The following is a 26,734-nucleotide window of genomic DNA, read 5'->3' on the forward strand; positions in this document are numbered from 1 at the left end:
TTTGCTCCTGAAGCAGAAACTAATTCAATGTGAATATGCACTTCAGAATGTTAAATCAATACTTCCATGTTTTTTAACCTTTTGATTTGGGAGGGTGTCAATATTTTGAGGAGAGGAACTGAAAAAATCCTGCATGTGTCTCTCCACCTTCCCTCACTCCCAAGAAATGTTTCTCAAATCTCTTGGCCACATTCTAAAACTCCTTTGCACAGAGAACTCCACTGAGCCCCAGTGAGTCAAACTTCACTAAGGGAATTACGAGCTGGCTCTTTGTTAATTAGCTTTGTTAATCAGCCTTACTTACTGCAGAAGGATTTCTATTTCAGACATTTGAAAAGCACACAGCTATCACTGAGTGTGTTCTATGGTGCATTAGGCACAAGGTAATGTAACCCACAGGAATAACTGAATCATAATTCACACTGAAAATCTTGAGAGTTGCATTTGATTGCAGAAAAACACTGGCAACTCAGCAAGATCACTCAGCAGACAACATGAGCTTATACAATGTGTTGAAAGACTTGTCAACTCAGTTTTTTTTCCTAATATGTTTTATGTGTGAAAAATATTCTATCTCTATTTTAATAATGCTTTGTATTGGTATAATATAATATTGCCAATCTATTTTTTCATCTTCCCACAGACCAACAAGAAGCTCAGAAAGAAATAGGGATTCTCCTCCTTGCTTTCTCTCAGAAGTTCACAGGAGTAAAAGAATACAGCAAATGCTTATGAGCCATAAGTTTCTTTTTATTCATGTGTATCCTGCGCTCACAGGGTCTGGCTCTCCCACAGTACACAGAAATTAATGTATTTTCCACCAAGGCAGTTTGGCTGCCAGTGCCTTTATGGGACTGAACACCTCATGAACACCTGCTGTCACCCAGGCAATATACACTGCACAAATACCACAAAATTCCATGAATTATTATGGGATACCCTGTAAGAAGTCCATTATCAGCTGTAGGAAACAGTGTGGTGAGGCCAGCAGGAAGAGCACCTGTGAACTCCATGTATTGCACTGTCCAGTGATCACTTTATCAAACAGACCTGGGGAAGGCCCTGAGTGTTCAAGCTATATGGCAAAGACCAGATTTAGAATTATAAACTGGCACAGAGGTAGGAAATATATAAAAATCCTGCTTTTTTTACTTTCTAACACTGACTGCTTTGATGGCATGGAGAAAACAATCTCAAACCTATTAGAATGCATTCACCATAAATCACAGAGACTACTCAATTAAGCTTTTTGCAGGCTTGCTTCTCCTCTGCTACAGGTTGGAGCTGACCCAACAGCTACACAGCTTAGATGGGAGATGGGGCAAAACCAGAGACAGACAAAAAGCAACAGGAGAGCTCCTCCACTGCAGACAGGAAGTCCTCAGTGGAGGAAGAGAAAGAGAAAAGAGAAAAAGCCACTCTGATGTCCAGTTCAGAACCACAGCAGTTAAATAGCGACATGCCTTAGGTGGGTTAAGTAAGCCAGTTATCATTTGGCCCTCTGAAGTTTGAGTACTTTGAGCAGCCTTGCCTATATTTACAGCAGGAGGATGTGTGTGTCCATGGCACATGATGCAGAAAAAAATCATATAAACCCAAAACTGAGCAGTGACTTTGGGACAGCCACATAACAACAAGGGCCCATCTGCAGCCAAAAACTCTTCCACAAGATCCTCCTCCTAAACACAGCCACAAGGTGAGTCTCTGGCCTGAAAAACTTGGGCACCAGCTGGTGTGAGAACTTCTGATTTCACATCTCAGCCTTTGCTCCAGCAGAATCTGCAAGCACGGGAGTGCTAATCCATGCTATATGTGGTCCCTACATGAGAATTTCCAGCAACCAAGAGGGCAGTAAGGACTGACCATAGAGGCAACAAGTGAGGACTCTGAAAAGAGAGTCTCTGAAGAAATTGTGTACCCTCTGGTGCAGTGAACTACCGGTGTTCATGTGTTTGGGAGAGATGTCAGTGCTTTTTCCAGCAAAGAAAGGAAATTCTTCTCTATATTGGGTCTTCTATTTTCCTTTCCCAGAGGAAAGCAGATGCATAAAGTCTGTCTCCAAAAGGGAGGTACCACAGGGCCTGAATTCAGTTGAATCAGTATGATTTATGGCAAAACCAGTCTATTTTCTTCAAGTTAAAAATACACTCAGTATTCTTAAATTTAAAAAGTAATTAACATCAAAATACTAAATCAGGCAAAACTTCTCCCTTACTCCTGTAACACTATCATTATACAAATTGTATGTTTATTGTGCTGTTACAGTGTGTAAAAACATGTGTATGGTGAAAATAAGATTATGTTGTTGCCTTTAGACTGGCACAGTTAGTGCAAGTTGTCCCACAAAGTAAGAAGCTCTCTTTTTACAAGGTCTTTTGCAATTAAATAAAAATAAAAATCGGCCTTTTAGAAACTACCATGGTGACCTCTCCTGGTAGAAAAATATATGACCTCTAACCATGAAAACAGATTAATCCTCAAAGGAGGTACACCTGGGCCATTTTATAGTTTATTTTTTCATTCCATATCCTGAAAGATCTAGATGCTATTTACATATCAAAACTGACATAAGAACTACTAGATCATCAAGAAAACATTACAGCCTCTTGCTGGAGAGGCAAAGGCCTAACCAAGAGGCTTTGGCAATTTTTTAGAAGCACTTTTTCAACAGAATAATCATAGAACCAGATAAAATTATAGCTGTATTATTAGAGAGTTAGAACTTGAGACAAAATAGGAGGATAAAATGTTACCTAAACCTGGGGCAACTGGAAAGGAAACTCAGCTGTAACTCAGGATCCTCTTGAGTGTTGCAAATACTTTATTCACAACTCTGCCTTGTTCCACTGCACTTGTTTCCCCACACAAAAGTACAAGAACTTTTTAAAGCCTCACATCCTAAATACTGCTGGATAGACCAGTGAGAAATCTTCCTCTGGTACAGATACAGGACCAAGCAAGGCTGGGGAAGCTGCAGATTCATTTTCATACCACACTATAGGCACAATCTGAACAAAAACCAATGGTACATGCATTTAAGCTTTGTACACTGTTAAATAGCATGCACACTGTCATTATAATCCATATTTAACACTATTGGAAACTCCAGGCTTCTCTCTGCAAGCATAAAAAATTCAGAAAGAGCTGTGTTCTTCATTACCCATTCTGTTGGTGTTTACCAATACAAATCTTTGTGCCAATGCCACTACCACTCTCCTCAAATGCTGGCTATTAAATACTCAGCAGAGGGAAAGAAACACTGTCAGGAATTAATAAATCTCATAAAATGTGTATACATGAAAAAATTAAATTGGAGTATGTCAGACAAAGCTGGGAAGGACTCTCCCAAGAGTGACAGGGAACACACAAAATATTTGGCAGCATGAGAACAAAATCATCCTTCAAACAACAACATTTCAAGTTCAAGACAAGAAATTTCACCAATCCTGCTACATGGAATTAAACTCATTTTACCACAGTGATGGAGATTTATGTGTTGTCTTCTGTCTGTAAGTACAAAGAACAGACATTTCCTTTGAACCTAAGAAAGAGCATCAAATCAAACAACCATGGCAGAGAGGAGGCCCAGCATCAGCCTGTACCTGAACCTGTGGCTATGCAATGTTTTCAGTCATCTCAAAGACAAGAGGTTGGCCTTCACACTGAAACACAGGGCTAAAAGTCACATTCCTTTCCTCCAGAATTCACTTGACTTGTCAGAGACTTGAGAACATACGCTTAGGAAATGGGAGGAGAGTAAACATTTGTGGCTTTTTTTACTCTTAGTTCCAGCAACTGCTTCTTCAGTCCCCTTTAGTATTGCAGCTACAAACACTCTTGTATTCCCTCCTTGGTATATTCATAGAGCTTTTCTGAATTGGTTTCACACCTGACAAGAAATTCTCTTAGACCATCCAGATGTCTTAAGAACATTAACCTAATGGCATCTTTGAAACACCAGGCTCTGGTGTCTTAGGACACATCCAGTGCTACATCTGTTACCAATGTCTCATCTCTGCTCCAGTGACTCATATTATCCAAATTTGTACTTGGCACACCATCTCACCCTCCCTATGAAAATACAAAACATTTCCATGTCTTCAAGTACTATCCCTCTTGTCAGGCCTTAGCAACAGGACATTTTTGACATTGATGCTTCCCGATTGTTAATCTACCTGAATATAATGAAAAGCAGTTTTCTCACAAGTGGGGAAATACTACAAGCATCACATACCAGTATTTATTTGCTGCTGAGGGCTATACAAAGAATTACACTTCACTCAGGAGAGAAACAAGCCAATTTCACTTTGGACTTGATCCACTAGATGCTTTGGCCCTGTTTTGATTCTCACCACACTGGAAGTGTCCTCTGTCCCCAGTTTCAAGAGAGCAAGCAGAATGAACTTGGAGAGACAAAACTCTAGTTTTATGAACAGTCATCTGTGCTATGAAGTAGATCAGAGTAAAGGAGTAAAGAGAACAGCAATCTCCACACTTTTGTGGGGTGAACACTTTCCTGGCCCAAATGGGAGAGGCAGCTGGAAATTCCTCCAGGTAAAGGCTGGAAGATGTGCTCCAAGCAGGAGTCCAACCATTTAACTCCTGGCAGCAAAAAGCCTCTCAACTCTGTGAAAAAGAACTGCTTTCATTAGCTCTAAAAACAATCTTCTGTAATTGAAGTGAATTTATTTCAAACCAAACCAAGTTTTAAGACAAATGTGTTCTAGGCAAGTGACTCTACAGTAGCCAGCAGAACAGCTACCCTGTGTACTGGCCATTTCTAGGAAGGAAACTAAGGAAACAGCAGGAGGAAAAACTCCAGAGAGGCATGCAAAAACTGTAATTGCTGATGCAGCCTAAGCCATAGGAAAACAAAGAAGTAACTGATTTTTATTTTCAAACCAGATGGAAAACCAAATTATATCACATAAAAATTCACCATTTGGCAAAAGGAAACTACAATAAGAATACTGAGATCATCACACACTGAGATCAGAGGATTTGAGTGGCTAAAATACAGATATTGCAAGGAACAGTTTGAAAGTTATTTACTCCATTTTTATCAAGGATGTTTAATCTCCATTTTTCACTCCCCAAAGGTGAACAGAGGCAGGGGCAAGCAGAGGAGAGACATTTTCTAGTGTCTTAATTCAAGTTATTTGTACTTTTGATTCCCACCAAGCAAGCACCAACTTCAAATCCAAATCACTAGTGACAGCAGTGTGATAGGAGCTCTTCCTTCCTGTTCTGCAGAGTGGCAAACCAGGCTGACAGAAATCACCTGCCTATGAAAAGCAATGTTCTTGGCCAAATTTTTACCATAAGACTTTGAAAATACACACTTTAAAAATTCACTCCTATAGAATATCCTCTTCCATGCTGCCTAAGACTGATGAACACCAGTTGTTCACTATAAGATATATACTTTAGGAAAAGCAAGTTCATAAAAACTGGTAATCTAACAAGTGTCCTCATAGTTCAAGGATCTAGAAGAAAACCATCCCCATTAAACTGTGACCTTTCTTTTATGAAAGCAGGCACTCTTTTAAATGTCCTGCTAGCATGCTCTGCATGAGGATTTTTAACAGTTATCTCCCTTGCTCACAGAAAGCAATTCAGGTTTAGCCCAGCTGATCAACCCTTCCCTAAAAATATCCACTTACCATCCAGAAAAGGGTTCCAATGGCAAACTCAGAATAGTGCTCTATAGTAGACAGTACACTGAATATTAAACAAATCAGCACCAGGAGAAATCTGTAAAAAGAAAACAGTGTTTAGTGACTTGTCAAGTTGAACTGTAAATCTAGATCTACTTTTTTCCTTCTCTCATTCACATAACTTTTTTATCACAAATACTTTGTTTTTAATCAGTCAATTCTTACTACTCAAATTATTATCATCATTTTGCATTCATTCAGCTTTCAGAAACATGGAATAAAAATGACAGGAAGGCTGAACACAGCAAATCAATAGGTAAAGCTCACATTATCAAGTGTATTTCTCAGGGAAGGTTGTCATAGTGAATATTTCATGTTTCACTGATTGCTGTACAACTTAGCAGAGACACAAACTACACTCAGTGGGTTTTTGTAGCTTTTACATACATTTTGAAAATTACAGGTGGAAAAGATTATCAGGAAGGGGAAAAACTCTTGTACAACCTATGGACCAGTGACAAGATGAATTCCTTTGGAGTTTATCCATGGTCTTGCCCCAGTGGACACTTTTATCAGTGTTGCAGAAGAAGAGATGAAATGCACCTCAAGTCCACAGCTGACACAAGCCCAGGACACTAAGCTTGAGGACAGAGCCCCTGGTTAGTGGTTAGCACAGGCTACAGAACAGACATATAGGAATCTCCTAAAACTTGACAGGAGCAAACCTTTTTCTGTTTGTAGAGTGCCTCAGAGTTTTAGACTGCCTTGGGAACCCCAGGAAGGGCAATAATGAATACTGGAAACAATTCTTTGGTATCTTTGGTCTGATCATTCACACACCGCAAGGAAATTGCAAGTATGTGCTAACACAGGCAAGGAGAGACAGTTGTCCCTCAGCTGCCACATAGACAACAGCTGACTTCTTCAAGCCTAAAACTGGATTTGAAGTTATAAAAACAAAAGGTCCTGCTTCATTTCATCTGGCTGCGGAAGGACTCTGACACTATTTAAGCACAAGTGGAGATTTGAGAAGATAAGGGCCACTATTAATAAACAGATTTCCTAATAGAGCTCTACGTGTTCAATTGTCTCTGAATCAAGTTTGAATTTCTTCAATATTTACCTATCCTGATCCACAATATCAGAGAAAAGGGATCCAGATAATACATCTTATACATGGGTAACAACAGCACTTTTAGCTCAGGACACATCTCAGCCACACTCTCATGGTTTATGAGTTCCACAACCTTCTCTCCTGGTTTTATGTATTGAGATTCTCTTTTATTTTTTTTCCCATTTTTAAATCACACACTAAAACCATTCAAAGGACCGTTTAAATTCACTTAACTTATGGCACTATATCCTCTGGCCAGTGAGTGTCACTCCTTCCCAGTGAATAGCAAGGGCAGCTCACATGAGCTGAGTACAAATTCAGTTGCAGGGGGCACAAAGTCAAAGACAAGCACACATTAATGATTTAGTGAGGGCATCAAGAACAGCAACAACCACAAAAGAACAAAACAAAATTAACCACAAAAAACCTCAAATCAACCAACCAATTAAAAGAACATTAAAAGAACACCACAAAACAAAAAGAAAACCCTGCTGTCAGCAGGCTGTCATCTCCATGGGGACACAGCAACCTGCTGAAGTGAGAGGGAATGGAAGAACATAATTCCTACTCTGGAACCAACATGGAAGTAGATCTGCCTGTCCTTTACTGGAATTGCTGAGAAACTGCATTTGAGACAGGTGAGAGACAGTTTCTGGTATTCTCAGCCAGAGTCAGATAGGCTTAAGAAGGTAAAAATAACAGGAGTGTTTCAAGGTAGATACAAAGACAAGGCCAAAATGGTTCTGTTTCAAGGTAGATACAAAATCAAATACAAGGCCAAAATGGTTCTCATCCAGGCAGTGATCTCACAGTACATGACCACCCAACCCAGGCAGCAGTTCATGGATGGACACACCTCAGTGTGAAGAACCTGGGACTGCTTTCCCCTTGGATTTGTGTGTCTGGAGGGGGAGGCAGGACAGGGCTGGAGCCGAGAGCCTTGAGGTGCCATTCAGGACCCCTGGTTTGCACAGCAGCCCCACAGCCAGGGTTTAGCCGTGGCTGGTGATGTCCCTGTGGGCACCTGCAGCAGTTTATGCTCAGGGCTCACCACAGGCTGTTGGGAAGAAGCCATGGGTGGAGTTTGGTGAGTAAGTGGTATCTGAGGTATGACAAGAGGGCTGCAGACAAGAAGTGGGAATAAAGGTCAAGTCCTCCCTGCACCCCAAGTAAATCCACTCCCAGAGAAACCAACAGCCCTTCTGCACCTTTTCTCCAGCACAGTGGAGCAGCATCTTCTTCCCTTTCTGATTCTCTGAGCCAGCAGTCAGGGCATGCTGCCTTTACAGCTTCCTTTAATTTACTGTCACTGGGCCACACACTACAATGCAGGGTAGCTTTGATGAGTCCACATTTAAAGATAAACAGCTCAATTAACTCCAGTTGATCTGCAGAACCCAACAAGCTACACCTCTGCCTCTCAGGCAATCAGAAAAGCTCCTCGTGGACTGCTCCTAATGGAATGCTAAACAATTCCAACCAATCTAAACACACCGGAGGATAAAAGCTTGGGTGAGTGCCAAATTCCCTGCAAAGAGCTGGATGCATGGTGCCACAGGGAAAACCCCAGCAATGCTCCTCCCTGAATAGCTCTGGGTTTGTCTCAGGGTCTCATTGCAGGTGTTGGTTAGAGGGACAAGCTGTCCTCAAAGGCAATGCCAAAGTCTACCAGTGTTAACGTGTCAGCAAGTGCCAAACAGATCCTGGGTCTCCCTAAATATTTCTGATGGGATTTCTGGGATATCTATAGGTAAGGCAAGTGGATGGGAGCATGTTTCATATTGCTGGCTTGGGGTAAACACATTTAAAGCTTGTCATATGGCAATTTCCCTTTCCCCACCAGCTCCAGCCTGGCTTCCTCATGTTGCCCCTGCTATCCACACTCTCTCCTGCAAAGGACAATTCTCTGTGCTCTGAGAGTGAGAAAACAGGGTGTGATTGTTTATTTGCTTGCAGGGAGTTATTGCATCCACAGAGAACAGTTTCACCCACTGGCAGCTGTTCAGCTCCTAAAGGCAGGAAGTTAATAAGGCAGAGATATAAATAATTACCAACTAGTAGAGCTGTCTACTCTTTCCTATCCTAAAGGAACTGAGGTTCTCCTTTCTAGTACTTTGTTCTCTCTCATTCTTTCTGTGATTCTTGAGGATGCTGAGCCACAACCTGAGCTGTTACTTCTGTAAATACTTTTTTCCCTTTTCTGCCACCAAGCTACTAAAAATAGCGAGGTATTTCCTCACAAAACACCTGGCTTTCTTTTCCAATTTTTATTTGGTGAAGATGGAAATTTATTCCTAATCACCTATTTGCAGACTCTTCCTCATTCTCTCTTTGAGCAGAAAAAAAAATATTTTACATATCAGAGGAAAGAGGAGCACTTGAGAACTTCCCCTTTGGTTTCAGATTCTCACAGAACACCTTTCACACTTACAGAAGATGAAGTGTCATGCTTTCCCAAGAGACATCTTGTTAATATAAACAAAAGTTTAGTATTTCTTGACTTCTCCTCTGTTCCTTAAGCCTCAGGCATACACATAAATACAACTGCTTTCTCATCAACGCTTTTAGACCATCATCCTTAAATCTGTCCCATGTGGTAACCAGATTAAAAAGGCAATCCTGTTAAAGGCTGCAAATTAGTGCTTATGTCCTGGTCTTAAACATTGCTTCCTTTTGGAGAGTAGCTGGTGTGACTGGAAAAATGTTTCTGTTGCTGTTATAGGGAAAAATTCTATTTAATAGATTTATTGACCATGAGCACACTTCACTGAAGCCTACAAACACTGGGAACTAGGAGGTTAACTTAACACTGAGAGCAAAATGATGTCAAGCAATTTCTCCAGGGTGAACCTTCCAAAGGTCATGCTGTAACAAACTTATTTTCCGTGGAAGACAAGCCTAATGGAAGTTCTTAAAGGAGGAGCAGTCATAATTCCTCCTTTTTAAGTTTTGCGGCAAATAATTCCATTTCTAGCAAAAACTGTGCACGTGGGGCTTTGTGTTTATCTCCTGCAGATAAGTGCACTTGAAGTGCTGATATACCAGATGCTCTTGGACAATAAAAAAGGGATGGGTGGGGAGGGGACAAACTTGTAAATTCACAGACAGAGATATACTCCTTGGCAACCAAGCACAAAACAGTAGCTTTGGAGTCTTCTGGGCTTTACTAAACTCTGCAAAGTTTTGTTTAGAGAAAAAAACCACTTTTAGAAAAATATGAGCTTTCTAATGAAAGCAAATCAAGGAAAATTGTTATGGAAAAGCTATTGAAACCCATGCTCTATAGAGTGTCCTGGAGTGTCCTGGACCGTGGGTTGGTGATGATTTTAACACAACCAGATGTGTCCTGTTCCTTCCTCAAAACTGAGCTACCGTGCCTCTCTTCACTCTGGGAAAGCCCTCCACACAGGTAACTACAAATGGCTTCTACATGTTCCACCTGAAAGTACATGGAAACCCTGCCTTTTAGATTCCTTAGATAATCCTTTCTTCTATGTGCTATTTTCTCCTGAAGCTTTGAGCAGCTGCTTTAGTGGAAGGTGTCCCTGCCCATGGCAGGGGGTGGAATTCAATGATCTGTAAGGTCTCTTCCAATCCAAACTGTCCTGTGAGTCTAAGAAATTAAGCCAAAATGTTCCAGCCTACTATCACAGTAGGGGAGAAATAATGCAGTTGCTTCAGCTGGACTTAAATTAAAAGAAAAATGGACTGAATTTAGGCTAATAAGTCCAAGTTAATCTACGTGCAACTATACCCATTGGAGTTTCAGCTTTTTTCTGGATGACAGACTACAGAGTTGTCTAAAGGAGACCATAAACTCTATGTCAGCCTGTTGTTAGGGACAATAAATGAGTTTAGCAAACAGAAAGTTCTTTGAGGGGCTCCAGCAGTATGGGCTGCTTTCTATTTTAACTGGTCATTTTGTGGCAGGAAAACTAAGGAGAGCATTTTTTTTTCTTTTTTCATACTCTAAAAGTGTTCTCATTCCTGGGTGAATGAAACACTTTCTTCTAAATGGGACTCCACTGTCTCATGTTGAACAGCCATGTGCTTCTGAAAAACATTCCTGCTGCTCTGAATGAAACCTCACTCCTGGTCCTTACATATTTTTATTATCCAAAAGAGTTTCTAGGTCATGAAGAGAAGGTTGTCCCCATGCCTCTGTGGGCAAGTTTTGATGTTCCCCAGTTCTCTCATAAATCTGTTTCCAGGCTCCTGAGGTTTGATGTGTCTTTGAAAGGTCCTGTGCTTATCCATATGCGATCATACACAAATTAGAGTTGGTTGGAAATTTTGGTAAAGGGACAATTTTTCTGCTGAAAATACCAATCTGTTAAAATTAGAAATAGTCTGGGAATGTGTTGGTTTCAGCAGAAGTGGAGAAGGAGACCAGACACATTTTAATGGAAACCTGCCTAGCTTTGGACTCCACTAACAGGGAGCTTGCCTAGAAGAGAATTTGGCCACATGTGATTTTCTTTTTTCTACCCCAGAATAAAATATTTTCAGAGCTTTGAAGCCCTCAACAAAGGAAAATCCCACCTATTGCATGGATATACTGAGGATATCTGTTTTCAGCCGTCGCTTCTGGGTTGCACCCAGAAATGCCCAATAGCTCCATTGCACATAACATGAAGTTGCCCTCCTGGCTCCTATCAGAAATAATAAGTCAATATTTCTACGACACCAAGGGAATTTAAAATTTCACTTGCAAATAGTGAAATTACCTGCATATACAGAATTCATCACAAACAGGGCTTGATCAACAGCTAAAACCAATGTTGTTCAAACCACAGCATAAGCCACACATCCTACAAGAAGTCTCCCACATGAAACCAGCTTTCTGGATCCACTGACCCAAGCTGTTGGATGTTATTTATAAAACATCCACAGCTCCATTAGTAACGAGCACTTCACATTTCCAAACATTTGACATCCTAACTTAATTGCTGTTCTTTGAAGAGCACTAGGATTTGGATTTTGCTTTTTCTACGAGTTTATCTGGCAGTACTTCAGAACTGACAAATTGCATTCATGCATCCCTTACAACCACCAGGAGCACTGATCTTTTATTTAATGCCCTGCCTTTCCTGGGATTTAAGCTCCTTGATTCCACTGAGTGCCCATATATTCCACTGACATCTGTGCTGCTGTGTTTCTCTTGCTTTTATCTTTGCATGTCTTGCAATCTCCCATTCTGATTCTACAGCTACGACTTTCTAGAAGAGATATAATCAGTTCTTAAAACAGTGACAAAACCAGTCCATCATAATGACTTCAGTGTTGATGATTCTGATACTTTTATCACCAACCTTGACTGCAACACAAAAGTCAGTAGGTTTTGGCATGTGATTTAGGACAGGAAATTCCAACCACCATTCAAAATGCAACACCAGCTTCCTCATAGTACTCACATTAAATAATGTCTCTTGGGTTCAGAAGAAGGAAAGGGAAAGAACAAATGTATATAATGATGCTGTGAAAATACATCTGCTGAGTTAATGCCAGCTTGATCATCACTTTTCTTCTTGAATTTGGTACCATGTGGAGTCCTCGAGTTCATGAGCAATTGTAATACTAATACCAAGGAATATCTTTTTATTTTGCTGGTTTCTGTAAGAACAGAGGGGAGTTTTTCCACAAAAGCATAACCAAATTCCATCAACAGCACCATAGCAATGTCAAGCTACAGTATTTGTTTTCACTACAGAAACAACATTAGATCGTGGGGGCAGATGTTAATGTATATTAATTGCTCAGATTATTACAAAATTGAGCTTCTGGAATAAGATGGATTGAATTTCTTACAGAAATTATGGAAAAAGTCATCAATAATTTAAAAAAATGAAAATAGAACTTACTCATGCTGTGGCTTTGTGCCCTGTGGTTAGATGATGGTGCCTAACACGAAGTACTCCCAGATCCAAGTTCTTCCTTAGGAGCTTTCCTAACATATCTCTCCCAAAAAGACTCCTTGGTGCCAAACAATCTAAAGGACCTCAAAGTGAAGTGTTCTCATGTTGGGGATATTAATTTCTCCTCTAGACAAATGTCTGTTTTAACCAAATGAGAAGAAGCACAGTATCTCTGATATCTCTCATCTCCTGTCCGTGTTAGCTGGAACTTGCCAGCTGGCTCAAAGCTTTTTGGTAAGGCCCTTTCAGACAGAACATGCTCAGACAGTGTGGTTGCAGAAACCTCATTTCCTTAGGAAGAGAGGTTAAAAATTAATAACTACCCCATGTATTTTTAGAACAACCAAACCCTGGAACTTTACAGAACCCTGACGACAATTTTCTTTCATATCAGTATTCCTTCATTAGCAACTTCAGCCATTCCACCATCTCATCCATGCAACTCTAAGCAGCAAGAGGAACATCCCACTTTAATGAATAAGGAGTTTTTGAGTTTCTTCTTTTCAATACTGCTCCTCTTTTGGTACCTGAAGCTTGTCATCAGAGACATCTGCTTAGTACCTCTCAGTAGTTAGTACACAGATGAAAAGTAGCCCTTCCAGTTCTAAACTGAAAACTTTGTCAGTGACATTTCTATATAAAATTCCAAATAATTAACTGTTATGCTGGCAAGAAACACTCTAAACACAATAAGTAATGAGTAATAGTAATAATAATAATAGGCCTTACTCTTATGAAAGTACACCATGTCCAGAATTAAGCTGCAACATCAAGGTCAAAGCCAGAATCTCAAAAGCAGCCATGTGCTTATAATTACTCTGAACTTTAGTTGTTGCTTGTGTTGGTCATATTACAATCACATCATTGGAAAAAGCAAAATATCTGCTTGCATTCTAGAGATAATTGTGGAAAGGACAGAAATGGGAATTTGACAGTCCCTTTGAGATAAACAGTTATAAATAATGGGTTATATGCTTCATTTCCAGATAAAAACAGGAGCTGGAGAACACTGTGCTAACTTATTTCAGTTCTCTAAAGAGCTGCTACACTCAAAGAATCAAAATATATGCAGGCAAGTGCCCCATTAAATGGAACCACTAGACCCTTACATATTTTGCCTTTTAAAGTTCTTTACATCAGCAACAGTTTTACGCCAAACAAAAACGGAATATCGGCCAAGAATGGTGGCTCTGAACTTCTGCAATTCAATTAACAGAACACAACTAGCATTTCTTACGTGGAGTTGGAGGAAGTAAAAAAATCTGAGAAGGCAAAGTCTGAGGAGAAACAATAATAGGAAAAAAATGCAATTTTGAATTTGTCCAAATAATCCAAATTCACTTGTTTATGTATTACTCACAGCGACACAGACATTGATACACAGAATCTTTTCTAAAGGAAAAAACCCTCTCCTGGCTAGCCCCCCTTTTATAAACATGTTTTTTTGATCTTTCTGTACTTTCCCTATGAAGTTTTAAGTCTGTGGTGTTATTGACGTTGTTCACATGTTCGTAAGGATCATGGACTTTTAATTATTCAGAAGTAACTGTTCAGTTGAGGTTTTTTCAACAAGATGCCAGGATCAGGTACATGTGTGTGTGTGGTTTTTTGTGTGTGTGTGGTTTTTTGTGTGTGTGTTGTTGTGTGTGTGTTTTTGCGTGTGCATGCACATGTGCTTCTCTTTGAAGGAGCTGTGGGAATCAGTCTGGAAGAGGAGAGGGGTAACAAAGTAAATCTAGGGCATGTTTTCATATAAAACTGAGCCCACACCACAGGTCTCTGTTGGGAAAAAAAAAAAAAAAAAGGAAAAAAAGAAAGGGAACTTTGCCTCGTTCCATTCCAGCCTTGGCCAACTGTGTTAGCGCTGGTTGCAGCCCCGTTAGACCACTTGCTGACATGCTGCAACTCCTGAAGGTCCCAAAAGCTCCTCATTTCCTGCTGATCTAGATTCCTGCCATTGCAAGGAGCTGATGAAGCGTAGGAGGGCTCCAGCGAGTGCCAGAAGAAACACGAGTTGTGCAGCAGAAATGTGTGTCCAGAAGAGAAGAAGGGAAGGTGGCAGAGGGGCACCAAGAGCTTTTGGCATTGGTAAATCACCCTGCCAGCTCTTGGGAAACCATATTCTAGGGAAGACATTTTCCCTGTCTACCACACAATTCTCAGAGACAGGCAGCATCCCATTGAGTATTTTGGAGCAAGAGACATTACCCTCTCTAAGTCACCATTTGGAGGAGTTGTTTCCCCAGAAATCTCAAGGCAGCCTGCAGAGCAGACTTTATTTTATATAATACCCAAAATCTGCATTTATTAAATGTTTTGCAGTCAAACCAGGTGGTCTGCAGTACTCGCCAGATGATTTGCAATGTTATTTTGCAATTATTGTGCATGATTTTATATGAAATTCAACAAGTAGTTTTGATTCACTGAGAAAACAAGAGTGGGGAAGTGTTTCAAGGTGCTTCATGTGCAGTACTAACCTGACTGAAGACCATCCACTCTTTCCCACTGGGTTAAGAGGCTGCTGCTGGTGCCAGAAGCTGAACTGGCTATCCAAGTTAACTCCAAGTTTAAGTATCAAAGGATAATAGAGCTGGCAGCAGCAAGCTGAGTGCTGGAGGTGAATGTGGGGAGCAGAACCCATGCTGGCTTGCTAGCAATGAGCTGGTAGATCAGCTCACCTCATCCCAAAGGAGGTTATGGGATACAAAGGCTGGTCTAACTTTTGAATGAGAGCACGGTCTAACACTCATTTAACAAGTGGCCAAACCAGCACAAAGTGACCTGGAACAGCTGCAAGTTCTCACTGAATCTTTTGCAGTGTTACACAGCAAGAAAATGGCAGGGCTCAGAGCACAGTGAAGAGTCCCTGTCCTGGACCTCCCCCTTGCCTTGGACTTGCCTCCACTCCCAGCCAGCCTGTGGTTTCTCCAGAGCCTGACAGCAGCCCTTCCAGCTGTGCTGACTCCAGGGCTGATGTGACATCCATTTGCTAGGAGCTGGACTGGGACCAACAGCTCCTTTTGTATCTCCCCACAGCCACCACCGCTTCTTTTACTGAACTATTGACTTGGACAAAATTCAAATTAGTTGCCTAAGGGTGAAAGGTTCCTTGTCCCATCATGAATTCCACACCCCCGCTTTCCCTAGCTCCCAGCTGTCATGTCCTACCCCTCTTCCTCCCAGTGGCTCTCTGAGCTTCTTGACCCTTTTCAGCTGTCCCCTTTGTGCCTGTATCCAGATTTCTGATATCCACAACCTGTCTTTCTTCTTTCCTTTGTCAGATTATCTTTGTTCTTGTGCTACTCTGCTCTTGTATTGTTTTCCTCCAGTTTCAGCATCACTGGCACCAGTCTCAGCTTCCACCATAAACCAACGTGGATCTCAGTGTCTCAATCTCAGGTTCTCCTTTCTCCCTCTTTCAGCACACTCAGAGTTAGCCAGTTGTCCTGCTCCCTCACTTCTTAGTCCAAAGGAACCCAGGTTCCCTCTAAGTCTCTGGCTTTTTCACTGAAAAATTCATCTACCCAGGCAAGAGCAGCACGAAAGACCAAAATGAGCAGTCCCTGCATGCTCCAGAGAAATGGAAAAGATAGGAAAAGGGGGTTGGACTCATGAGCAGGGTGTAACTGAGAGGGAAAATACTCCGGGGTTTCCTGCCTGGAAGCCACACTGCGACATCACCTCGGGCTGACACAAGGTGGCCTCTGTGACTCACAGAACAGTGATAAGTGACAGCCAGCCAGGTGCACACAACATTCCAGCCCGCAGTGGAGCCATTCCAGCAGGCACTAAATGGATGTAGGCTTCACAAATATATCCATCACATAAGTAAGACTCCACCTGCAATGAAATGATTTAAATGTGTAGGTTTGCCAAGAAAGGTCACTGCCACGAATAACTCATCACCAATACAAGTTGTATTTTTCTTTCATATTTCAAAATATGAGGGTTATACCCTAATACCTGACATTTGGATGTGATTTAAGCAAGTGCATAGCTGAGTTTAGAAGTTAATCCAAGCCAGGCACAGGCTACTTTTTCTGGACTGAGAACTCACAGCAAATAGCTGGGCTCTAACACAGGTGATCTCCAACACCCCAAGGCTCTCACACAGCCACAGGAATTGCTTCGTTTGGATCAATACATTGTCAGTTCATGGAGCAGCTTCTTCTCAAGGCCTCAGCTCTTGCTAAATCCTCTACTCTACTGGGCTTTTTGGAAGTGAAGTATTTCGCAAAACTAAACTAGAAATTATCCAAATGAGAAGGTTTTCAAGACCAGCAGGAGGGATTCTCAAGTAAACCCACTCACCCCTTCAAACATTTTGTTTTGAAACCATAATTTCAACCTCCACTAAAACTCCAATAACTCCACTAAATAATACAAATTCTAGATTTAATTAGGCAAAAAATAATTTCCTTCCCTACCACTGTTATAAAGTTCTATAAGAACCCTGAGCTTATCCCTTAAATGAAACTTTCTGCGAGTGTTATCAGCGATTATCTTGGTAATTTCAGAATGAGAAGAGGTCCCTTCATGGAGCACTTGCTGTTCCCTCACCTTGCCTGACTTTGGAAAGTCAGTCTCTTTCTAGCAGAACTGACTCCAGATCAGAGCAGACTCCAGTCCCTCTTGGACAGAAAGTTCCCCCAAGTCTGTAAATAAATTGTCTGATCTTTGTGGCACATGAAGGACAGAAGGGACACAGCACATCCAGCTCCTCCAGGCTACACAAATATCAGCCATGTACTTTAAACTTTGGATTTGTTAGGAAAAGAACAAATCATCATAATCATCACCATCAATCAGCTGCACTTAAGTTACCTCCAAACCCACACATAAAACACGAGAAGCTGTTTAAAAATAAATTACAGGTTGTTGTAATTATAAAATTAAGTGTATTTTAAATTAGTAGTTTATTTTTTAACAATGTTTTGCTGTAATGATATATAATCTTATAAGGCATGTTCTTTCCAAAACAGAAACTTGTTATTTAAATGAACACATCATGTAGTTACTGGGATAATTATTAGCAAAAATATCCTTGAGACAAAATGCTTGCCAAAAGCTGTTTCAAATGTTTCCTTTCTAGGAGCCTCAAAGACAAATAACTTTTAAGAGCACTCAATTTACATATTTTTTCATGTAAATGGTAGGAATCCTTAAAAAAACAGTTGCTATTGGTATTACCAGTATTTTCTCCAATTTTCTAGTACTGAGGGGGTGTATAAATATTTTTATTTTATTTTAATTCCCATTTCAGAATAAAAAAGTGCATATTAAAGGTCAACCTCAGTTGGGGATAAAAGCAACACAGATGATGAAACAAATGAAATTTAGCAAGATTAGTAGTCTCAACTAGGCTTAAATCATGACTATTCATATATTTAAATCTACACAAATCACATCTTTTTAGTTCTTAGGAATAAAGCATGCTATAAGCATAGTCCTCGAAGGAGGCTTAATCTTTTTGCTTGGAGAAATTTCATTAATCAAAAAATCCTTTCAAAAATACATATATGATATTGAGGAGGGAAAGGAAGCAAGTATTAATGAGACTATTTTATGCTAAATAGAAGCATTAGGGTTCATCCCTAGAATTACCATATGTTTTTCTGGGCAGTTCCTGACTGCAGTCACTGATAATGGTTTTTTTTCCTAAAATGCAATCAGGCCATAGTTTATCTCAGACAAACAGAGTAATTTCAACACTCTGCATTTCTTTAGGAAATATGCTAAGTTTATAATAAAAGCAAGGCCTTTTGGCTCAGCTGGTCAGTAAAACTTGCTCTGGTCCCAGTGAGAACACAACTGGACCCTTTCTACAGCCAAGATGACAAATTATCTTTCTGTTCAGCAGCATTCAGAACAGTAATGAGGTCTTGCTAAGCTTGACAGATACCATAAGCAACCAAAGAAAACAGTAACAGCTGGATTAATATATCAACCACTGCTTTACAAGGGTAAATGGAAGCCTTAATTGCCTCCTTGCATATACTACATACATGATATAATGAAAAACATTTCACTAACTTTGTACTCATTTCATGTTCACGACTATAAATCAATTCAAATTAGTAATGTTATATGTTTGTCTGACAAATTACTTGTTTTGGCTCTTTAACATGAGCAAAACAAACTTAAAAGAGCAGAATGTGTCTCATCACAGCTGGACCTGCCACATCTGCTAAAAACTGCAGTGTCTGAAGCTGGAACAGTGTAAAGCAGCTCAACCAGCAATCAGATGTGCCAGGAGCACAGAAGGACTTATCCTCAGAAATTCCAAATATACATGTACATCCTTGAAAACAAAGATCATTTGAAGAATAAAAAGCCTTCTCAGGAAATCATAATGCATATAGTGGCTGATTCTTTGAGGAACTGGCTTTTCCACTGCCTTGAGAGGATTACTCATGGAACAGGTTTTGAGCACAGGAGATCAAGTACTGATTCCTGGCTGATTAAATGGGCAGTTTCAGATTTTTCTTACATGAAAGATCATGTGAAAATGTAGGTACTTACACTGCAAAATGATAGATAAAACACTTCCACCCACTGGGCCTCTCCAGGAAGTTGTAGACCTGTCCCTGGGTGCTGGTTCTGGTCAGATATTGGCTCTGGAAGCACTCCACGGTCCGGGCCCTGCCGGCTCCGCTGTCTGAGCAGGCTGCAGCCTTTGTGCCTTCCCCGGGGCTCTGGGCAATCCCAGCTCCCTTTTCCATGGAGGGCTCTGCATTCAGTGCCACAGGAGAGTACTGCATGGTGCTGAGGTTCCCCCTGACTTCCAGCAACGGTGCAGATTTGCTGTTTCCACTCAGAGTGCTCAGCTGGAGAGTGGAGCAGCCTTGATCCTGCCTGCGGTGGTCACACAGCGGGTGTGCAGCAGCTTCTGCACCACCACGGGACATCCTGCAGCAGCACTCAGGTATTGCTGTCTCTGATCAATATTTAAAATCATGAAGGAGGGATTGGGTGTCTTCTGTGCCCAAGGTGCTCCGGCAGCTGATAAGGTGACTTTGTGCTGTTATCATGGAGTTTCTCTGTGACACGAGTGCGAGCTTCCAGTCTGTCACCTGCTGCCGCTCACATCCTCTGAAATTAAGTCAGAAAAACCTATGAGACAGTGACAACAGAAGGAACAGGAGTCTGGGAAAGGGAAGAGGTTGAGACTTCTGGAGGAAGGAAAGAAAATGAATTTCAAAATTACATTGTTAAAAAGAAAGCCTAGAACGATTTTAACAGTGCAACACTTATGCAGCAGCAGAGAGAGCTGATCCTACCAGATTACTTTAAGCTAAGCAGTTCTTGAAGTGCCCTGATTAGAAATGAAGTGTTGGCCAAAACACTCCTGAATGAGGCTTCGACCCTCAACACCTACACCTCAGAAGAACTTATCTAAAGCATCAATATTACAGGAAGAATTTAAGACTTAAATAAATTTTTTCAGTCACCTCATGGGACCCAATCTTGCAGTCCACAGCACTCTGGAACAACTTTTCTCAAGTGTAAAAAGGAGGAAGCCATTAATGATAACTGATACTGGAAGGTTAATATTGCTACAAGGGAAAACATCAAAGACTCCTGGCCTGATCCTCAATCTTCTCCAAGCCCTTTCATGTTTGCACCTAATTTCGCTACTCTCAAACAAGTACCTGGACAAAATAGAAAAGACAATAGGGTTCTTCTAGATCAATATGTATTTCATAAAGCAGAATTCAATTTCTGCTAATACAGAGCAGCAATTTCTTAGCAGCAACACTAATAATTTTGTAAGACTGAGAGTAGATGTCTTTTTTTGAACTGCCTTATTTCTTACACCCCACATTCAGAGCTACTTTAGCCTCAGTAGAATATTTTAGACAGATCAATTTCAGCCTTCACACTCCCCTGCCCTTTTTTAAATTAAGCCTATTTTTTGTTGTTGCTTAAAGCTCCTCATGTGTAGTGAGTGAATGAACTCCCAGTGCAGTACATCTGAACAGAGCCCTCCAAGTTATACCACAAATTATTTACACGTATACATTTTAACATGACTTTCCTACACAGGGCTCATTTCTTAACACTGCTCATGGAAAGGTGAGCATCAGTTCACATTTCCACACCAGTGCTAGCACAAAGAGAGAAATTCATCCCTTCCCTCAGCAGTTATCTTAATGCACAGCTGGAGGGTGCAAACATTAAAGCACAAAGCCCTACATCCCAGTCAGCCTGAGAAGCACCTCTAAGAACATCTCTTCACTCTGGGGTGCTGAGGCTGCCTGGCCAAGGCTGGCTAGGCAGAGCTGCAAGCCTGGCACACCTTCCCTGGGCTGCTCCATCCCCACACAGCACCCCACAGACACAGCACACAGAAACCTGAAAGCAGCTGGCAATCAGCACCTACTTTCTCCAGGCGTGTCCCTCGGCTGCTGCACACCCTGGAGTCCCTGGAGAGATGCAGGAGAGGAGCTGCTGCCCGGCTCTGCCCACGGCTCCCCAAGTCCCACCCTGAGCAAGGCAGGGGCCCTCCCTTTGGGCTGCCTTATATGGCTGCCCTTGCAAAAGGCGCAGAAAGAATCGGGAACAGTTTGGATGATTTCAGAGAGAAGTTACTTCTGTCTCTTCCTGCTGTCAAAACCAGCAATCACAAGCAACAGCTTAACTTCCCTCCCAGTCTTTTTCTTATCTGCAGACACTTCATTGCAATGCATTAAAAGCAGGCTTTCCTTACTGCACATCTTTAAACGCTGAATTAGGTGATGCCTGTGGCAAGCTCTGCATCCTCCTTTCATACTGGGAAAGATTAAACAGCAGCTTCAGTTGCTCAGGGCTTTTTCCATAAAGTTTTGACAAAGCCAAAAGCAGCGCTTCATTGTTACATCAAGCACTGGAAAATCAGGATTCTCTCATGTTGTTGCCCTCTTGAGCTCCAGGTCATTTTTTATATTAATTTTGGAGGAAAAGAATCCCAAACATAACCATTCCAGCATCCAACTCTCCATTTTATTGTTGACCTTTCTAATCAGGAAGGAGAAAGAGAATACTGCTATTTCTCTCCTTTCCTCCCTCTTGTAACAGAAATCAGACTGTTGTCTGCAGTGCCAACATTCCAAACTTAAGTTTCCCAATTTTCCAGAGCCAGGAGTTTGAGAATGGAACAAAGGTACCTCTTTCACCCTATGGTTATCATCAGTGGGGAATGCTGCCATTGCACATAGTCTTCACTTTTTATCATAATTGTTTGTGGGGCTAAGGCATCTCTTTCCTTGGAAAGATTATTCCAGAAAGTTATTTTTTAGTTTCCTAGTTACATTTCCATACCACTGCAAAAACTCCAAAACAAAACAAAAACCCAAGCCCAAACCCTTTTAGTTCCTTTCTTTTTTCTTGATACATGATACATGTAGTCTGATCTAAAAGCCAACCCATCCAGAACATTTTCCTTGGATGCTGTGTTGCTCAGTTTACCCTGTGCACAGAATTGAATACATTATTCCACACACTCCTGCAGGTGAGTGGTCATTGAGAACTGATACCTGATTGGAGCCACAAAAATCCTTCTCCAGGTTTTTGCTTCTTCCTGAAATGCTTGCTGCATTAATTAATACTTTTATATTCTTTGCTCTATTAACTTTTCCAGACATTTTTTTCATTGCTAAATGAAAAAATTTCCATCTCTCCTCACCTCTGACCTCTCCTGAATGTAATTACTCAAGCTCAACAAAACTAGCCAAAGTATGGAGGGAAAAAAATAATTAAAAAGCCCCAACAAACGAAACAAAAACCCCCAACCTACAAACCAACCAAGAAGTAATATTGGTTTTATATTGGTAATATTGGTATTATATTTTTGTGGATCTTTTAAGGTTAAAAATAAATTTTCTTTGAGGGAATTGTAGTACCCAGCAAATGCAAAAACTCGACATAATAGCAGCAGGTTTGAAATCCCAGCAGAAATGAAAGCAGAGCACCTGACTCCTACTTCTTGGTTGAAGAAAAGATAATTTAATGATAAGATTTTAATAGACTGAGAGGTGGAAGACTTGAACTCATTCCTTCACACATCCGCTAAAAGCAGTATATCGCATCTTTGGGTCAAAACCTCAAAAGGCAATTAGTCACCTCACTAATTTATGACCTACATCACAGGCATGATTCCAGGGATGTCTAAATAAATGCTGAAGTGTTCACTGGTAACTATAGATGCACACAGTATCCTGCAACTGTGTATATACAGGAATGTGAGTTCTGTGGCTGGGCTCACATCATGTGTTTCATTTTGGTGGGTCTGGTGCCACCCCTGTGCTCAGAGAGCGCATCTTCCTCACCCTGACAGCACAGGATTTAGCACTAGACCTGGGTATTTATCACCAGAAGGCCAGGATGGGAAGGAAAAGAGAAATGTCTGGCTCTGAGATGCATTTTTTAGCCCCTTCTTGAGGAGGAGGCACTTCTCAGAGACAACCTTAAACACAGCACCACTGGCACCACCCATCACTGTCTCCTCTGGGGGCTGTGTTTTAGAAGGAAAGTGTTAATGCAAGAGACAGATAATATGGAACCCTAAATGCTAGAAAATATTTTGATGGGTAAATAATGGATGAGAATTGGAAAACATTCCCGCGCCCCTCTGTCCATCCCAGATTCCATTCTCCGGACGTAAGCTCTCTGCATCAGTGCTCTTGAAGATCTGCTCTGGATCTGTGAGCTGCAGCTCTGCCAGCACTGATAGCCAGGAGCTGGGCACTGCTGAGTGCCACACAGCCCCCTGGGCCAGCTGTGGGATCTTAGCAGTGATCACACTGGGGCACAAACCCAGCAAGCTGTGGTGGTACCCAGAACCACCTTTAAAGGAACAAAATTCCAGCCCTTGCTCTCTGATTCAGCTTCCCAGCCTGGTGGGCTCTCACAAGGGACTGCAAACAAGGTAATTAAGAATCATGAAATGGAGCTTCAGCTCTGAGTTCAATTAACAGTACCCCCTATACTTTTTATTTTTGGACCATAATGGGGCAATATTTGTCTTGCCAATCTACACAGTTCAGTTGTCTGTGGAGCACTTGGCAGTCCATTTAATATGCACCATGAACACCATTATTCTCCTTCACAAGGATATGCTGAATGTAGACTAAGATTATCATCACTTGTGCACTGTGGTATTGGAAAGATGGTGCATGTCCAGATTGAGACACTGGGCTTCCATTCTCTCCAAAAGAAATGTATTGTAGCATTTTACCACACAGGGAAAGATATGATGTGACAAATTGCCTTTTATGAGTGCTGGCAGTGCTTCATTACTTTTGTATTAACATGGACAGTCTACAAGGCTGACTGCTTGACCCAGAGCAGTGTCTAAGAATTCCATAAACCCCTCATTTCCATGAGAGAATACCTGTAAGAAATTAACCTGACTCCTGCACTTACGAAGGTTTTTTCCTCTCTATTCAAATTAAAACTAAAATATTTTCTTGGAAAAATGAACAGAAGATGCAAGTTCTTCAAGAAATGCTTGAACTTAACAGTCATGATGTGAAGAAAGTGTCAATCTCATAACATGTTGCATATCATGAATATAAAGATCTTAGAAGCATCATAAATGTATAAAACATATACTAAATAATACAGTAAGATGTAAAATATTGTTGTTATGCTGACTCTAATAATTAAACTCTATCTGCCTGATGGAAATAAAAAAAAAACTTAATTCACATGATCATTAGAGGGGGAACTAGAAGCAATTTTCAGGTCAGGTTGTCTGTCTGTTCCTACAACACCTGTACCTTTCATTTCTTGAAAATTCATCAACATTGTAAGCACCTGGGCCTAAATTGTGTTCTGAAAATTTCTAGTTCTGCTTTTGACTGGTTGGTTAAAAAGCTATTCAGCAACTTTTGACCATGCAGAGGACAATAGGTAGCTATTTTAAAATAAACCCCACTGATAAGTGACATCCATAACCATCCCAAAACAAAACCAGCAAAGCACATCAGCTTGTGTACTGGAACCATAGCCTGAGGATGTATCCCTTTCCAAAGGATGTTCAGTGGTACCCATGGGATTCAGCACCCTGGAGAGAGCAAAGAGACCCTGCCCAACAACCCCCTGCCCTGCCCCAGATCCACCCAAAAATCACATCTCACCCCCTTTTGGTAACTAAGAGGGACTCCAAGTCCTGTTTTTCTCTCATTTTTATGAGTCCTGATGAGTCCACAGCCATCCAACACACATCTCCTAAAAAACCCCAGCATTTTTAATTTCAGCCAGGATGTCAAGAGTTCAGCTTGTCTTTGTGTGTGTGTGTGCATGTGTATGTGAAAAATCTCAGATAAGCAAATCACTTGCATGGCTTAACTATTATTCCACAGTCGTTTAGGGTACATTTCAGTTTTCCATGAAGAATAGACACACTCTGTGCCTCAGTCTCTTAGCTTGGTGTCCTGTTGCTATTTTAGGTTGTCTCTCATGACAAGGAGGGGGGAAGATGAAAGCTGAAGAACCAGGTGAAACAGCTGACAAACAAGTGTGTTTTCCTCTGCTGGAACTGGGAAAGGTTTTGATTCCATGACTTTTGCACCATAGCTCAGCAAAGTTTCAAGAGCACTAATTTCTATGGGACAAAAGCCAGCATCACATTTGCCATTTGACTCACTATGGGAAATCAAACAATAACTATAATGCATTCCATGAGAGTCATTTTAAGAATGATGCAGCCAAATTTCACTGTTCTCATGTTATTCCACCTGGACAATCTTGGTATGCAGTTCAAGTGGCCTTCACTAGGCCAGCAGAATTATTTCATTATAAATCATAGCATAGTTTTATATAAAGCCACAACATTTTCAATATCTGGATATTAATAAAGCAGATGAACTAAAATAATCTGCTACCATGTAGAGCAAAGTGTCTGCTGTTATGCTTATGTTGCATTAAAGGAAGACAAAATTACTGCATGAAATAGGTTCCCTATGGTCACTGCTGAAGAGGTAACCAGATAGGAGCCACAGAGAACCTTCACATAATAAGAGGCAATATAAATTCTTGCATAGTGAACCTCAGCTGTTACTTGATTCCTTTCTTCAATTATATTAAGTGTCCCAGCATTGTTTGATCGGGTTTGTTTAAATCATTAGTGATGCACTGGAGGAAAAGGATACTGTTATTGGTTCTAGGGTTGTAACAGAATACCACAAAATGTGGGTGCTTATTTTAAGTATATCTGAAAAGATTGACCAAAATAGAACTATTGCTTCAGGAGAGACTCTTTACATAGGAGCTGTGTGTTATAACTGAAGAGGCAGTTTGAAAAGATCACAATGATCCTTTCAGGGTAAGTGCAGTTGGGCATTTTTACATTTACATGCATGAGTTTTAAAAAGTCAACCAAGACATTTTATTAATTTTATCTACAGTTTACACAAAGCTTCTTTTCTGTGAGCTATGGGCTCTTTTATACAACCTTCAATTGATTACCAGGTTGATATTAAAGGGCAGTAAATGAAAGTTTAAATTCCTAATGTACCAGGTCTACTTTACCTTCTTTCTCAGCTAAGCTGGAGCCTCAGGCAGTAATTCATCTGAAATTATTTACCTCATGCTTAAAGTGGAGCATATTTTCTTATTTTTTACTTCCATCTGCTGTAATTTTTTTTTTTTTTTTTTTGAGAGAGCTGTCCATTGCTTTCTCTGGCAGTTCTAAACCCCTCACTGATTCCAGAGCACGTAACATGCAGTGCACACGTGCAGCAGGACCAGAAAGTCAGGCTCAGTGTGTTCTGCAGAGATTTAAAAAGTACAAGCACAAAGGCTGGCCAAGGGTCTTCCCACTGCATTCCAGGCAATCCCAATAAGCCAGGCTGACAGCTCTCCTGCACACAGAAGGGTGGAGAGCTCCCTGGTGAGTACAATTCCACCACTCTGGGTGCTCAGAATGTCACCCAGGATGTTTCCAGCAGAGAAGCAGATCCTACATTCTTCCCAGAATTAACACATTCAGCTGGATATGATGACCTCAGCAAAGAGACTTGGCAGCTGAGGCACTCCAGTTTTGTCCACCTTTTGGAAATCTGGGA

General features: G+C 41.0%; 1 protein-coding gene across 1 annotated transcript in view; it reads right to left on the minus strand.

The window, feature by feature from the left end:
• The window catches only part of LOC135456204 (potassium voltage-gated channel subfamily KQT member 1-like), a gene marked incomplete at its 5' end in the record, with an annotated part of 404,683 nt that extends 385,410 nt beyond the window's left edge, over window positions 1-19,273 (minus strand). Inside the window, 2 exons of the mRNA XM_064729935.1 lie at window positions 5,664-5,754; window positions 19,209-19,273. Coding sequence (XP_064586005.1) covers window positions 5,664-5,754; window positions 19,209-19,273 — 156 coding nt within the window. The remainder of the gene's footprint in view (window positions 1-5,663; window positions 5,755-19,208) is intronic.
• Between the last annotated feature and the right edge of the window lie 7,461 nt (window positions 19,274-26,734).

This window comes from Zonotrichia leucophrys, chromosome 1A, assembly GCF_028769735.1.
Source record: "Zonotrichia leucophrys gambelii isolate GWCS_2022_RI chromosome 1A, RI_Zleu_2.0, whole genome shotgun sequence".
NCBI lineage: Eukaryota > Metazoa > Chordata > Aves > Passeriformes > Passerellidae > Zonotrichia > Zonotrichia leucophrys.